This window comes from Arachis hypogaea, chromosome 9 (assembly GCF_003086295.3).
Source record: "Arachis hypogaea cultivar Tifrunner chromosome 9, arahy.Tifrunner.gnm2.J5K5, whole genome shotgun sequence".
Lineage (NCBI taxonomy): Eukaryota > Viridiplantae > Streptophyta > Magnoliopsida > Fabales > Fabaceae > Arachis > Arachis hypogaea.
In genome coordinates this window covers 115,423,492-115,438,376 of record NC_092044.1, presented here as the reverse complement: position 1 = coordinate 115,438,376, position 14,885 = coordinate 115,423,492, and the positions used below count along the sequence as shown (strand labels likewise).

At 29.5% G+C, this 14,885-nt stretch overlaps 3 protein-coding genes across 3 annotated transcripts; 2 read left to right on the top strand and 1 right to left on the bottom strand.

The window, feature by feature from the left end:
- Positions 1 to 72: 72 nt before the first annotated feature.
- On the bottom strand, positions 73 to 1,650 carry LOC112712305 (photosynthetic NDH subunit of lumenal location 1, chloroplastic). The gene is made up of 7 exons (XM_025765155.2): positions 1,412 to 1,650; positions 1,159 to 1,330; positions 1,002 to 1,078; positions 778 to 900; positions 618 to 689; positions 431 to 527; positions 73 to 328 (listed from the first exon to the last, which is right to left on the bottom strand). Exons 1-7 carry the CDS (start codon positions 1,463 to 1,465, stop codon positions 225 to 227), a joined length of 699 nt encoding a protein of 232 aa, XP_025620940.1. The 5' UTR covers positions 1,466 to 1,650; the 3' UTR covers positions 73 to 224.
- A 1,306-nt stretch (positions 1,651 to 2,956) lies between these two features.
- LOC112712303 (aquaporin TIP1-3-like) lies at positions 2,957 to 4,639 on the top strand. Its single transcript, XM_025765153.3, has 3 exons — positions 2,957 to 3,089; positions 3,345 to 3,595; positions 3,977 to 4,639. The coding sequence occupies exons 1-3, from the start codon at positions 2,957 to 2,959 to the stop codon at positions 4,349 to 4,351; spliced, it is 759 nt and encodes a 252-aa protein (XP_025620938.1). The 3' UTR covers positions 4,352 to 4,639.
- Positions 4,640 to 12,676: 8,037 nt separating this feature from the next.
- Positions 12,677 to 14,802, top strand: LOC112712302 (F-box protein At2g39490). Its single transcript, XM_025765152.3, has 3 exons — positions 12,677 to 13,874; positions 14,104 to 14,262; positions 14,354 to 14,802. The coding sequence occupies exons 1-3, from the start codon at positions 13,020 to 13,022 to the stop codon at positions 14,573 to 14,575; spliced, it is 1,236 nt and encodes a 411-aa protein (XP_025620937.1). The 5' UTR covers positions 12,677 to 13,019; the 3' UTR covers positions 14,576 to 14,802.
- The last annotated feature ends 83 nt before the right edge of the window (positions 14,803 to 14,885 follow it).

Genomic DNA, 14,885 nt, shown 5'->3' with positions numbered 1-14,885 from the left:
AGAAACATTTTCATGATCTACTTTGTACATTTTGTAAATAGACATTTAAGCTATTTAAAGAGAAGTAACACGTATGTTTAAGACACATTTGTAAATTGTAAATTCTCGAGAGATCAAAAGAGTTTATATACACATGTAACATATGAATGAGATGAGAAGAAAATTTTGATATAAACTTGATCTGTAGAAAAATTAGAACAGGTGGCGAATTGTGCAATGACATTTCAGATGTCAAGAAGCCGAAAGGAGTCCGCCACCACTTTGAGCTGATCTCGATATCTTTTCCATCGCCTCTCATTGGCTCCCACAATTAACGTGTAGTACCTTCCTGCAGAAATCAATGCACCTTATTAGTTAGCAACATGATTGATTGAGTCTATTGTTGCTTTTATGGAACACTGAGATTTTGCTTGTATGGCAGGTTAGTTACCGTTTCCTATAGCAATTGTTGCAAATGAGGCACTTGAGTAATTTGGAGAAGTAAGCACATATTCAAATGAATAGTAATGTTTTCCATCCACCGTTTTCTGCCATTCAGAACTCAAATTATCTTTAATTTCATCATGATCATATATTTAGTTCATTCAGATTAGAGATAAAAATCAGTGAAAGAAAACCTCCTGCATGTCATATATTGTTGGTCTTTGATTTGGTGCTGCATATCTATGTTTGACCAAAAATGATACGACCTGCTTAAATGTACAAATTATTTTTTGAGTATCAAAATAAAAATAGAGTCTATAAAGATTTGTAGACAACAATATGCAGCAACATCACCTCTTCCAATGGACCCATATCTCTTATATCTTTCTTCTCAGTTGGTATGAACCTCACCCTCACATTTTGCAACTGTAGATATCTGTCTTTGAATGCAGAATCATGAGCCCTGAAGTCAAATTCCTACAGATTAAAGGACAATCATTTATTCATTCACTCTTTGAAAAATGAAAACATTATCTATATATCTGTTCCTATTGGATTGGATTATCATGCAAACTTACCTTCCAATCTGAAGGATATACGTAAGAATACCCATCTATATAGTCCACAAAAGCACGATATTTGTCTGGCACTACTTCTGCACAAGGACAAGAATGTAATTTCAAATCTTTGACTATGCCTCAAGAATATATGCCTATGGTGCATGAATGAGGGTACCTTCAGCAAGGAGCAATTTTGATGGTTGTAAATTTGCTACCAATGCTCCAATACCTAACAGTAACGGTCTTCTTTTCTGAATAGGCTGTTTCTTACTTTCTACAGTGGAGGTTGTTGTGTCCATTGCACTGCTGGAAGGTGTAGTTGCTGCATTTCGAGGGAGATCATTTGACTGAAAACAGATTCAGAATTAAAGACATGATGAGTTGTGGTAATGAAGAAGATGGACTCTGAATGTAATGAAAAAACAGACCTTGTGGGACAAAAAGGGAGAAACCAAGGTGAAAGAGCAGGAGGAGACTGCCATTTTTTTTTTCTTTTTCTTTGTTTGGTTTAATGGTTTAGAGGCTTCAGTACTGAGATAACGGACACTGCGTTGTGATTAGCTGCTTGTGGCTCATTCTATCTCATTCTCATATCACAATGAAACATGTTTTTTTGTTTATCTTTTTCTTCTACATGTACTGTGTATTTATTTTGTTAAATGTTTATAAAAATGTTGCCTTATGTTTTCATGCTGATTTTATTGGGACTACTCTTTCTAAATTAATTTGATGAATTTCTTTATAATTTTTTTTGTTTTAGACGTTTGCCTTATTGTTTATCAAAAAAATAAATGTGATTAATTAACATAATAAATGCTTATATTATAATAAAAAAAATGCTAAATGTCCTTTAAATTCAGCCTTTAATCGGTCTTTATCATTATTTAATTAATTTAAATATCCGTATTAGTTGTTCAAAAAATTAAAGAAGTTATTTACCTTTTATTTTTTCTCTCTTTTAAAAGTTGAATAAAAAATAACATTTAAAGAATATTTAGTTGTACTATTATAATAAATGAAATTCTATCTTTGTCAAAAAATAAATAAATAAATACTTATATTATAATTAAAATATTTTAAGTTTAAATTTTTAAAATTGAAAAAAGAATTATAAATATAATAAAAAATATTATAAAAATAAAAATTTGTGCAACAAAGTTCTCCCTATTCTCCTTTAGATAATTTTGTTCATTTTTTTGGGTTTTTTTGTCATAATCACAATAAAATGTTCACTTCCAAGCTAATGTAGTGACTGGAGTCGTAGGGAGTGTGAATGTGTGATGTAGAATTGGGCTAGCCCATCCTGTTTTTGGGCTAATAAATGTTTTCTGACAAAACAAGTGAGCCCATTGTTAGAGGTTCTTCTGGGCCCAGGCCAGTTGGTCTTAATTACGTTGCACAGTGACACCACCCCAAAAAACATTGAGACTTGTCGCAAAAGAAAATTAAAAGAAAAATGAAGTTAAGTGCACGGAATTAACTTTTTATGACCATATCCATATCTTTTAATTGACTCTATTTTATAACTAATAGATTTAGTTAGAGTGAAGTCGTCCTTACCTATCACCTATGTAACTTAAAACGCAAACCCTAAATTAATAAAATTTCCACGGGATTCATATTGCGACTGAATTTAATCCATTGATTGAGTGAGGGGAACAACAAATGGACCGAAGGCTTAATTATACAGCTATACTATATATTATATGATAATGATTTAGATGCATATATGAAATCTGAGCCACAAATGTGGCAAAACTATGGCCAAATGCATGCATGAACATCACACTCTTACCGGGAAACATTAGGACCGTTTCCTTAGCCGTTAATTTTGTTATTTACTGAGATCTCATACACACTTTATGCTCACTCTTACCCAAAACTAATAACTAAAATTCAAGATAAAACAGAAACAATTATAAGAAGTGAACAAGTTTGTGTCTCTATTATTGCTTTGGTGATAGTAATCAACAATGGCAGTGTATAGAATTGCAATTGGATCACCAAGGGAGGCTAGCAGTCCAGCCGCCATTAGAGCAGCATTTGCTGAGTTCTTTTCAATGCTCATTTTTGTTTTTGCTGGCCAAGGCTCGGGCATGGCTTATGGTGAGCACTCTATATTATATTAATGTGTTTAATTTAATTACAAACTTATCTTTTTCAGAATTTAATATGTAATAATAAAATATTCGAAAATGTTTGGTAACTAAAGAAAGAAAATCGGCCAAAAACAGTCTTAACTTATCTTATTTACCATTTATTAATTATTGCGACAATTAATGAATACTAAATAAGGCAAGTTCTGGCTGTTTTTTTTGTCTCCCTAACATTACCCTAAAGTATTATTGTTGTGTGTGACAGGCAAGCTTACAATGGGTGGACCCGCAACCCCTTCAGGTCTCATAATTGCGTCACTATCCCATGCATTTGCGCTAATGGTGGCGGTTTCTGTTGGTGCAAACATTTCAGGTGGCCATGTCAACCCTGCTGTCACATTCGGTGCCTTCGTTGGAGGAAACATAACCTTCTTGAGAAGCATTCTTTATTGGGTTGCACAGTTGCTTGGTTCTGTTGTTGCTTGCATTCTTCTCAATTTCGCCACCGGTGGCATGGTAAACGTTGCTTCCATTCATCACCTTTAAATATTAGGCCCACAATTCATTAAAAATATTTTTATGTAAGGATAATAATTGATCTTTAAAAAAACACGTATCTAACAATATAATAAAATTAAGTTGGGTTGATTTAGTGATCAGTTTACTATTTCGCTTAAATAAATGTGGGAGTTCGAATATCTCATTGTATATGCAACAACTTGTTTATCAGTAACAAATCTTTATATAAAGTTTTAATCCGCAATATATTAGTCATTTGCTTACTGGACTAGGAAATACCGTAAGATACCAAATCTAACGATATAATACAATCTATATTTTAAAACCATGGATTAATTAAGCACTAATTAATATCATAATTTTGTTTATATGGTGCAGGAAATATCAGCTTTCTCTCTATCTGATGGGGTGTCAGTGTGGAATGCATTAATCTTTGAGATAGTGATGACTTTTGGATTGGTATATACAGTTTATGCAACGGCAGTGGATCCAAAGAAGGGTAATGTGGGAATTATAGCCCCAGTAGCAATTGGGCTGATTGTGGGTGCAAACATCTTGGTTGGTGGTGTGTTTGATGGTGCAGCAATGAACCCAGCAGTGTCATTTGGGCCAGCTTTGGTTAGCTGGACATGGACCAACCATTGGGTCTATTGGGCCGGCCCATTCATTGGTTCAGCAACTGCTGCCATTCTCTATGATAATATATTCATTGGTGATGATGGTCATCAACCCCTTTCTAATAGTGACTTCTAAACTTTTATTTCATGAATTTAATATAGTGCTCTCTATTCTGGAACAGTTAATAAATTGAATGAAGGTCACAGGATCATGTTTTTTTTTTGGTAGGAATCAAGATTTTATAGATATGAAATAGGAGATGTCTAGAATCTATTGTAACTATTTTTCTTGTTGAATGAATGAATGTGTCCTTTTTTCTATATTTTTTTTCTCCTGGTATTATTCATTCTGGTGATGTTAGTAATAAAGTCTTCTATTACCCTGTGGCAAGAAGAAAAAAGCTAGTATCATGTAACAGATATTAAAAATGTATGATTAGCATATATTTAATGGTTTTCAATCTGAATCAAACAATGAATAATGATAGGTTATATGACTCAACTGTCAAAAAAACATGTGGTGGCCATGTGCCTACATGCATGCACAGTGGCATGAGGCTAATAGGTAAAAGATCTACCTATGTTGTATGCTATAATGAAGAGGGAAAAATCAAAATAGTGAAAAGATGAAGATTTATTTTCATAAATAATTGAAAATTTATCTAGAAAAATGTATTACTTTATTTTTATTAATTTTTTAAAATAAAATTTTATACTACTCTTCCTTCTCTTTACTCAAACACTTCTTTATCATAGAATTATTCAAGATGTATTTGGTTTGTATTTTATTTTCATTTTTTAGTATTTTATATTTTAAATTTTATGTGAAAATATATATTCTATTTAACCTTTTATTTTTATGTTTTTCTTCATAAAATTCTAAAACTAAAAGAACTAAAAATAAAAATACCAACCAAATTCACTCTTTTTTTTTAATGACTTGATGATGATTCAACTCAGGAGCTAGTAGATAGCATATTAATAGTTTAGCACTAAAGTCTAAAAGAGAACAAAAAAGAGAAAAATCACTTGGAAGATATTGTCCAAATCACAGCTGGCAATTAATGCCACATGCTTCACTTGGAAGGAAGATATTGTCCAAATCACTTTTATAATTTACCAAAATTTATTGGTTGAGAAATTTTACTGATTTAAGTGATTTATTTGGTTAATGTTATTTGATTTGCATATACTACAGGCTAAGCACACAAGAATTCAACTATTAAACCAAAAATATGAATGTTCAGTAAAGTCCACAGGAGTTCAGTTGATGTGTCTATATATTTGATACATTAAGAGCTGTGAGGGATTCAAAACATTTTATTAATTGGACAAAATATGTATAACATAATAATAATTTTATAATTATATTTTATTATTATAAAATATAGTTAATCTTCTAGTTATTTAACTAATAAATTAAAACATTTAATAGTAATTTAAATAATAATATATAAGTTAAAATTTTATTCTTTTAAATTTGATATTTTAAAAATATTGAATAATTTTTTTATTATTAATATAATTAAATATTTTATTTTTTATATATATTACTAAATAATCATTTAAAAATGTATATATCATAAGATTATAAAATTGACTTTTTATAAGATTCATAATTAATTTTTTTAATTAATGTCGTTATTACTAAAAACTAAAACTAACTTTAAAAAAGAAACATCAATAAATATCCATATATTTGGATGTTACTTTTCATTTTAAATATTTTTTGTTGTTAGTTAATATTACTATATTTCAAAATTTAAATTACTAATAGATCTTATTATTCAATAATATTTAACCATATAATAAAGAAAATATACAATAATATAATTACAAAATAAAATATAAAATAATTGAATGAATTAAAAATATAAAAAAATAAAAAATATAAATAAAAAATAAATATTTAATTGAATCAAAAGAAATTAAAGAATGAAGTTAAGGAGTTTTAGTAAAAGACAAAAAATAAAAAAAAAACAACAAAAGAAATAAAAAATTATGTTTTTAGTACTTAAATTTAAATTACTGACTTAATTTTTAATTATTTTATTATTATTATTTAATTATTTTTATAATCAATATGATGTTATTATAAAATAGTAAAATCTTTTTTATATACATTATGTAAATAGAGATAGATTAAAAAAATTATAGTGGAGATAAATTTATTTATTAAATGAGAACAAATAAATTTTTATCGTATATAATATATATAACCCTATAAAATTTTAATAGGACACTTGTTCTTACCCTCTCTAAAATAGATCCGTTCCTGATTAAAAATATTATATATTTTTGTATTTAGTATATTTTAGATTAAAAAATAAAAAAAATATGTCAAGATAATATCGTAATATGGGGAAGCCAAAATTCAGCTTTATTTTTAAAATAAAAATAAATTAATTAAGATAAGAGTATTTAGAATTTTAGATAAAGTTTCAAACATTTTATTGGCATGAGTGACTTCTAGAAATAATATAGGATAAATATTAAAAACTATATATATAATTAATAATTTTCATTTTATATATGTTTGAGCTATTAGTCAAATTCAATTTTTATAAATTGGAAGGTGTGACTCAATTCGACTTGGCTTATTTTTAACCACCAAATGTGTCATCATTTGATTAAATTAAAGTCGTATTGATTCATCAACACGTACGTTTTCAAAGGCATTGATAATACATTAATAAATTGGAAAACAATCTCAAGACAACCTACGTCAAAGAGCAAGAGTTTCAAAACCTTCTTGGGTCATACAATAGAAAAATAAAATACACTTAATCTCACTTTCAACTTTCAGGTGTCTTGGATTGGCAAACTTATTAATTGGAAAAAGACGGGGTGTTATATACTTATATCCCTTAATTATGGAACCTAAGTTTTTAAAAGGATAGAGTACTTGGATTTTAAAGTATAGGTCAATTTTTTTATTTTTAATTTTTTTTATACAAAATTATCTCTAAAAATTTAATTTAATTTTAAAATGATTCTTTTTATTAAAAATTTAATTTTTATTATTAAATTATCCTTAATTAAAAAAATTTATAAAAAAAAGGAAAGAAAGTGGATTAAAGGGGGAAGGGATCACATCGGAGGAGGGAAGGAGGAAGGAGAAAAGAGAAGGGAAGGTGGAGAGAAGAAAATCATGCGAAAGGGGAAGGGAGGCCGCTGTCATCGTATTGGACTCGTCGTCGCCGTCGAATCGCATCGTTGTTGCTATTGTGAGCTGTTCTGTCATCGTTAGATCCGCCACCGTCGCTGACCGCGAAGAGAGAGAGAAAGAGAAAAATGCGCGAGCTGAAGGTAGAGGAGGAGTGTTGCCGTCATCGTGCCAGCTACTATTGCTGCCGTCTGTTGAATCTCAATACTGTCGCCGAAATTCCTCCGCTGCTTCGCATCCTCGTCGCTGCTCCTCTTCCTTGCTAGCTCGCCGCTGTTCCTCGCATGTCGTCATTGCTCCTTGTTGCTCGCCGTTACTCCTCGCCATTGGGTTCCAATACTGTTTCAAATTAAGTTAATTATTCTGCTTTTGTTTCTGATTATTCTGCTCCTGTTCCAATTCTGATTTTGTTAATCATACTGTTGTTGTCGACTCTGATTCCATCCTGGGTGTTGATTTCATTGTTTTTTTATTTCTGTTTTGCTTCTGATTCTATTTCATTCTTTTGCTTCTCTGTTTTAATTTTTTATATCTTTTAGTTGAAATTTTGTTGTTGTCGTTGAAATTATGTTGTAGTTGTGTTCTTCTACTTCTCTGCTTTAATTTTTTGATATCCGTTAGTTGAAATTATGCTACTGTTATTGAAATTGTAGTTGATATTCTATTGAAATTCTAGTTGAAGAGGAAGAAAAAGAAGAAGAGATATTGTTGTGATTGAGATGAAGAACTAGATATTGAGTATTGTTGTGATAAAGAAAAAGAATTGAGTATTTTGGTGAAGAAGGAGAAGAATATTTTGGTGCGAAGGACGATTTTAAAACTAAGTTAAACTTTAGGGAAGATTTTGTATGAAAAAAAAAGATTGGGAACGAAAAAGAAAATTCGACCTATACCTTAAAAACTAAAATCATACTTAATTCTTTTTAAAATAATCTAAAAATAGATATTTAATTTAGGTATTATGTGTCCATCATGATAATATTTTTATTAATAAATATTTTAAAATATTTTTAATAATTATATTGATAATTTAAATTTTTAAAATTTTTAATAAATTTAATTTTAATTCACTAATAATGTAAATATTTTATACAATCGTTTAATTACGTTTATTTTTTTATAATTATTTATACAATCAATTTAAAATATAATTATTTTTATATAACCAACGTTATATAATTAAATATATGTATAAAATTATTTTAAAATTATATTTTTTAATATATATATTTTAATTTATAATATTAACGTATGTCTTTAAATTAAGTTATTTAATCTCATATATATTAATCCATCCAAGAAATATAAACAGACAAAACCGATGCCAGAGTAAATTTTATAATTTCTTTTAGGTTTAATTATTCTGTTGGTATTTATAGTTTTGTGAAATTTTTAATTAGGTCTGTATAATTTTTTTAATTGAGTCCTTACATTATTTTTTCTCAATTAAGTTCCTTTTAGTAGTAATTGGTTTAATTATATAGAGACCCAACTAAAAAAAAAATTGGTACAGGGACTCAAATAAAAAGAAAAAAAGTATAAGTACTGAATTAAAAAAAATAGTACAAAAATTTAATTAAAAAAAAGTATATAGACCTAATTAAAAATTTCGCGAAACTATAAGAATTAACAGAATAATTAAACCTTTCTTTTATATATCGTGTATCAAGTACCGTTTTTAGTTCTTACACGTTGGAAGAAAAAGCTGAAAGCTCCATGAAATAGAGTCTTGATATATATATTCAAACAATTTTACATCTAAATTCATCTAAATAATTTAATTTACTCTACAAGACTTCGTTTACTTCTTCTTTCACCTCCTCCTTCTACTACTTCTTCTTCTTCTTCTCTTTTTTCTTTTTCTTCATCTTTTTTTCAATATCGTCATCGTTACCACTACCATACCACTACATTCATCTTCTCCTCCTCCTATTCTTTTTTTTTGTTTGAATTTCTTTAATCTACTCCTTCCTTTTCTTCTTTCTTCTCCATCATCATTATCGTCATTACCAACAACACCAACATTTTGCTAACATTTTTATTGATTCTAATTCTCTGTGGTGATTGAATGAACTGAAAATATTATCAAAACGAAATCATTATATAATACCAAATGACTGAAAATGGTTCATTATGTAAATTCGAATTCAGAAACACATGCGTCTCGAATGAACCGAAAATTAGCTCAAAACGAAACCATTATATAAATTCGAATTCGATGATAATGATAACAACAACGACGATATCTATTAGAAGAAAACAATGACTATAATGATGATAATGGCGGAGAAGGATGAAAATAAAGGAGGAGACGAAATTCCAATAGGAGGACGAGAAAGAAGAAGAGGTGCTGTTGGTGACGACGGTAACGAAATTGAAAAATAATAAAAAAAGGAGAAGAAAATTAAAAAATAATAAAAAAAGAGGAGAAGAAGAAGAAGACTAGCATCCATAGTGAAAAAGAAGAAGAAAAAGAAGTGTGAATTTGAAATAAGAAGAAGAAAAAGCAGCAACGCATGAGGAGGAGAAAATAGAGGAAAAAACGTTTAACTCAAATCACTTGGATAAATTTGGATATAAAATTATTTGGACGTGGATGAAATATATATATAATAGGTTCTCATACCTATTAAGAAAAAAAATATTAGTTATACATTAAAATCAACCATTAAAATTAGATATTATATATTTTAATATAATTATTGTATAGTTTAACTTATATTTAATATATATTTTATATTTTAATAAATATTTAATATTAATATATATATATATATATAGGCATCTAGCATAATTAATAAAAAAAGTAGGTTGTCATAAAAAAATTACGCCTACATTAATTAATATTAAGAGCTTCCCCTTCACGGAATGAATGGTGAGTACAAATTAATTAGGGCGGCTCCGCCGGTATTAATTCACCGGAATAATGGGTGTCATTGGATTGACAAACGAAATTAATCCAAGACTTAGGATGGAGTTGGCTTGTGAGCTACTTAGAGCAATTCATTAACAATTCCATAAATTGGGTGAGCATATGAATCGAGTTGATCTTAACTCAAGTTTATATATTAAAGAACCATGTTAACTATATATCAAATTTAGTAATTAAAATTAATTATTGATATAAAATATAAAATATATATTAAAAATAAATTAAAAATATATATTTATATATATAAATATATAATGTTTAATTTTAATAACTAATTTTAATGTACAAATAATATTTTTATATATATTAAGTAAATTGATTTTGATTACGAATATACTCAATTTGTTAATTTATGAGTTTATTCGATTATAGTTATATATTATTTAGTATAAATAGTAATGCATATTTATTTTTTTATATTTTTTATGTACTTACATTTTATTATATATATGAAGATAAAATATTTTTTATTTAATTTATATCTAAATCATAATTATTTTATCTATTTTATTATAGATTAAATAATTGATAGGTAAAAATAAGACAAATTTAATTAGATTGATTGTTTATGATAAAAAGGTACAATATATTTATATATATTTTTTTAAGTTAGCTCGTGACTTTAATAATTAGACTCGGTTATTAATGAGTCCGGTCATAAATCGAACTCAATTTTTACAAACCGATCTTATATTTGAATTCGGCTCAACTCAATTCAAGACCAAATGTGCCATTATTTGATTAAATTAAAATCGTATTGCTTCATGAACACGTTTTCAAAGGCAGTGACAATATAATGAATATATTAATTAATGGAAACACACAATCTTAACTCTTAACTTACATCAAAGAGCAAGAGTTTTAAAACCTTCTTCGGTCGCACAAGAGAAAAATAAAATACACTTAATCTCACTTTCAAGTGACTTGGATTGTTAATTGGAAAAACAGGGGCTATTATCCTTAGTTATGGAAGCCAGGCTATTAAAAGAATGAGGCTTGCTACACATACAAGTCTTTTTGACTTACAAGTTTTATAAGTTGCTACACATTAGAGTCTTTTAATGCGTTATTTAGTTTCCAAAGCGCTACACTCACCGTGAATTATGAACGACTCCTCTTCCTCTTCCTCTTCCTCACTCACCGTGAATTATGAACAACTCTTCTTCTTCTTCACTCACCGTGAATTATGAACAACTCATCTTCCTCTTCCTCTTCCTCTTCCTCTTCCTCTTCCTCTTCTTCTTCTTCTTCTTCACTCACCGTGGATTATGAACAACTCATCTTCCTCTTCCTCTTCCTCTCCTCCTCCTTCTTCTTCCTCCTCCTCCATGTATTTCTTTGTTATTCTCTTTGCCTTTTCATTAGTTGTTTTATTTGCGTTTATTACTGGTATTCTTGCTTCGTTTTTTTTTTATTTTCATGGTTTCTGAAATCAAGCTTTGAAATCGTTTTGAAGATAATGGAACTTCAGAAATACACCCAAACGATTACAGAAATACACCCAAACGATTATAGAAAATACACCCAAACGATTATAGAAAATACACCCAAACGATATTTTTTCGTTATTCTCTTTGCCTTTTCATTAGTTGTTTTACTTGCATTTATTACTGGTATTCTTGCTTCTTTTTTTTCGATTTTCATGGTTTCTGAAATCAAACTTTGAAATCGTTTTGAAAATAATAGAACTTCAGAAATACACCCAAACGATTATAGAAAATACACCCAAACGATATTTTTTCGTTATTCTCTTTGCCTTTTCATTAGTTGTTTTACTCGTTTATTACTGGTATTCTTACTTCTTTTTTTTTCGATTTTCATGGTTTCTGAAATCAAGTTTTGAAATCGTTTTAAAAATAATGAAACTTCAGAAATACACCCAAACGATTACAGAAATACACCCAAACGACACTTTATGCATAATTCAGAACTCTTTCTCTTTCTCCTCCTCATATTCTGCTGCTTCTTCTTCTTCAAAAATGATTTCAGAGCTTGATATCAAAAAATAATGGAAATCAAGAATAACGAAAAAAGAAAACAAAGAGAAAAGCACGTAAATAAAGAAGGAGAAAGAGAAGGCAAAAAACGAAAGAAAAGAAGAAGAAGAAGAGAAGGAAGAGGAAGAAGAATGTGCAGCAAGAAGAAGAAGACGGTGCAGTGAAATTGTGCAGTAACGGTTGAAGAAGGAGAAAGAGAAAGTAAAAAACGAAAGAAAAGAAGAAGAGGAAGAGGAAGAAGAACGTGCAGTAACGTTCAAGCGTGTTAATATAATAACTTGTAAAGACTTGTATAAAAAAATGCTTGTATATGGAGAATTTCTCTAAAAGAATATAGAAATAGATGTTAATCCATCCAAGAAATATAAACATAAAAAAAAAAAAACAAATGGCGGAATAACAAGTATTATTTTCAAAGTCTCAAACATCAAGCATCAAACATCAAGTTGAAGTAACTCAATGTAAAAAATGTTGAAAAGTTGATATTTGAAACAAGATAATTCAGCCTCATTAAATTATTAAATATTATATTGAATTTAGAAATAACTTGAAAAGGCATACATAGACTTGGTCCCAAAAGTTGAATTCAACAAAATCCAATACCAACAGATATTTAAAAACTAGTAGTAGCTAGGCATAGCCGCATAACCGGTTCATTATTAATAATATTCACAAAAGAGTTTGTTGTGATCTTAAATCAATAGATTCCATGATTCCATCCATGGAAGTTACTACTACTACTAGTATAGAGGGTATGTTCAGCACTTTGCCAGATGAAATTCTAGGCAGCATAGTTTCATTTCTGCCAAAAGAATCTGCACTTGAAACCAGTCTCATTTCCAAAAGATGGAGACAACTCTGGAACCAAGTTCTTCTTGCACATGGATCCTTACATGATATTACTGCCGTCCTTGCCAAATTCCTGGCCAATTTTGAGGAGCATGATCCATTGAAGCATCCGAGGAAGCTTCACTTTCACTATGTTCATCATCAAGAACAAGAAGAAGATAGTGTTATGTTGGCAACTATTGCAACTAACAGTAAACTCCTTCTTGATTTCTCTGTTTTTGAAGATATTAATCACAAAGAACTCGAAGCGCGCTACGATCTTCAGCTTATAATGCCACAAAAACATGTTCCATCATCACCATCATCATCCACTTTCTTGGTGAAAACACTTCATTTGAAATCAGTGAGGGATTTGACAAGTGTGGTAGTTTCTTCTATTGTTTCAAATTTGGAGCACCTTGAGAACTTGGTAATCAGTGAGTGCAGTGGATTGAAGTCTTTGTTGATTGAGTCTGAATCCAAGCTTCACAAGTTGAGCATCTTAGATTGCCTGCACCTCAAGTATCTCCATCTAAGAACTTCTAAGCTTAAATCTTTCAGATACCGCGGTCTTCTTCCTCGGATTTGGCCAGAATCACACTTCAACTTGACTCATGCCAAGCTTGATTTCAGGCTAGGTCCAATTAGCAGTGACTTCAGGTCAGAAGATTTCGATGAATCGCTATTAACCATAAAGAATTCCAAAGTTCTTACCCTATGTCAATGGACTTTTGAGGTATTTTCTTAACTTCTTATCACATCTTGTTTTATGCATTTTGTTTTTGTTTGAACAGTGCTTATTATTAGATCGAATAAACAGTTGCATCTATTATATAAAATCAGGCATATGGTTCCTAAAAGTATTCAAATTCCTGAGAATCTTATATTATAAAATCATTCTTCTGACCACTCAATGTTAATCAAATAAAACCAACAACTCAATGTCCAAGATGGTTTTGTTGTAGGCACTGATATGGCCATCAATTTCTCCTTCAAGTTGTAACTTCATATTCTACAAATTAAAAGAGTTGTGTTGGATTGGAAGTCATAAGGATGAAAACAGCATCAATGCCTTAGTCTCCTTCTTGAAATTATGCCCTGCCTTGGAGCAACTTTCTTTTAAGGTAGGTTAATTAATTGACTAATTAATGAATCATTTCTTAATATTGCCTTTATTTTTTTGGGTAGTATCTCTCATAACTGTTTTGAATACAGATTGATCCTAAGAGCTATTCATATTGGGGTTCAAGAACAAAGTTCTCATGCTTTAAGCAAGCAACTAAGTACAAGGAACTGCAACATCTAAAGCTGATAAGGTTAATGGGATTTACAAATAGAGTGGAGGAAATATCAGTAGCAAAAACATTAGTTGGACTAGTAGCCATGAGTGGAAAGGTTCCAAAGATAGAAGCATCAGATGGGACTCACATAGAGTAAGGAGAATATAGACAAGTAAATTTTCTTAGCTTGAGATGGTCCATGGTTTTTGTAAAATTGAATTGAATACATGTGATAAGGCTGCAGTTTTGAGCCGTACAATTAAACAGCTTGTAGGTGGCACCACCATATTCCTGGACATCATATTTTTCCTGAAAGGAAGTTAATGCTTGGGACAACAATGCTTTTCACTCATTGAATTGTCTGTTCCAATGTTTTGTTGCTCCTATTGCCATTCACTATATTTGTAGTGATGTGATAACATGCATAGCTGTTCTTTTGAACAAAGCCAAATTACTTTTTGTAAAAC

Coding starts and splice junctions, on each gene's coding strand:
- LOC112712305 (XM_025765155.2), bottom strand. CDS start 1,465: ATGGCAGTCTCCTCCTGCTCTTTCACCTTGGTTTCTCCCTTTTTGTCC. Junction 901..1,001: donor TATATCCTTCAGATTGGAAG/GTAAGTTTGCAT, acceptor TTTAATCTGTAG/GAATTTGACTTCAGGGCTCA. Junction 690..777: donor ATATGGGTCCATTGGAAGAG/GTGATGTTGCTG, acceptor ACATTTAAGCAG/GTCGTATCATTTTTGGTCAA.
- LOC112712303 (XM_025765153.3), top strand. CDS start 2,957: ATGGCAGTGTATAGAATTGCAATTGGATCACCAAGGGAGGCTAGCAGT. Junction 3,090..3,344: donor AGGCTCGGGCATGGCTTATG/GTGAGCACTCTA, acceptor TGTGTGTGACAG/GCAAGCTTACAATGGGTGGA. Junction 3,596..3,976: donor ATTTCGCCACCGGTGGCATG/GTAAACGTTGCT, acceptor TATATGGTGCAG/GAAATATCAGCTTTCTCTCT.
- LOC112712302 (XM_025765152.3), top strand. CDS start 13,020: ATGATTCCATCCATGGAAGTTACTACTACTACTAGTATAGAGGGTATG. Junction 13,875..14,103: donor TATGTCAATGGACTTTTGAG/GTATTTTCTTAA, acceptor GTTTTGTTGTAG/GCACTGATATGGCCATCAAT. Junction 14,263..14,353: donor TGGAGCAACTTTCTTTTAAG/GTAGGTTAATTA, acceptor TTTTGAATACAG/ATTGATCCTAAGAGCTATTC.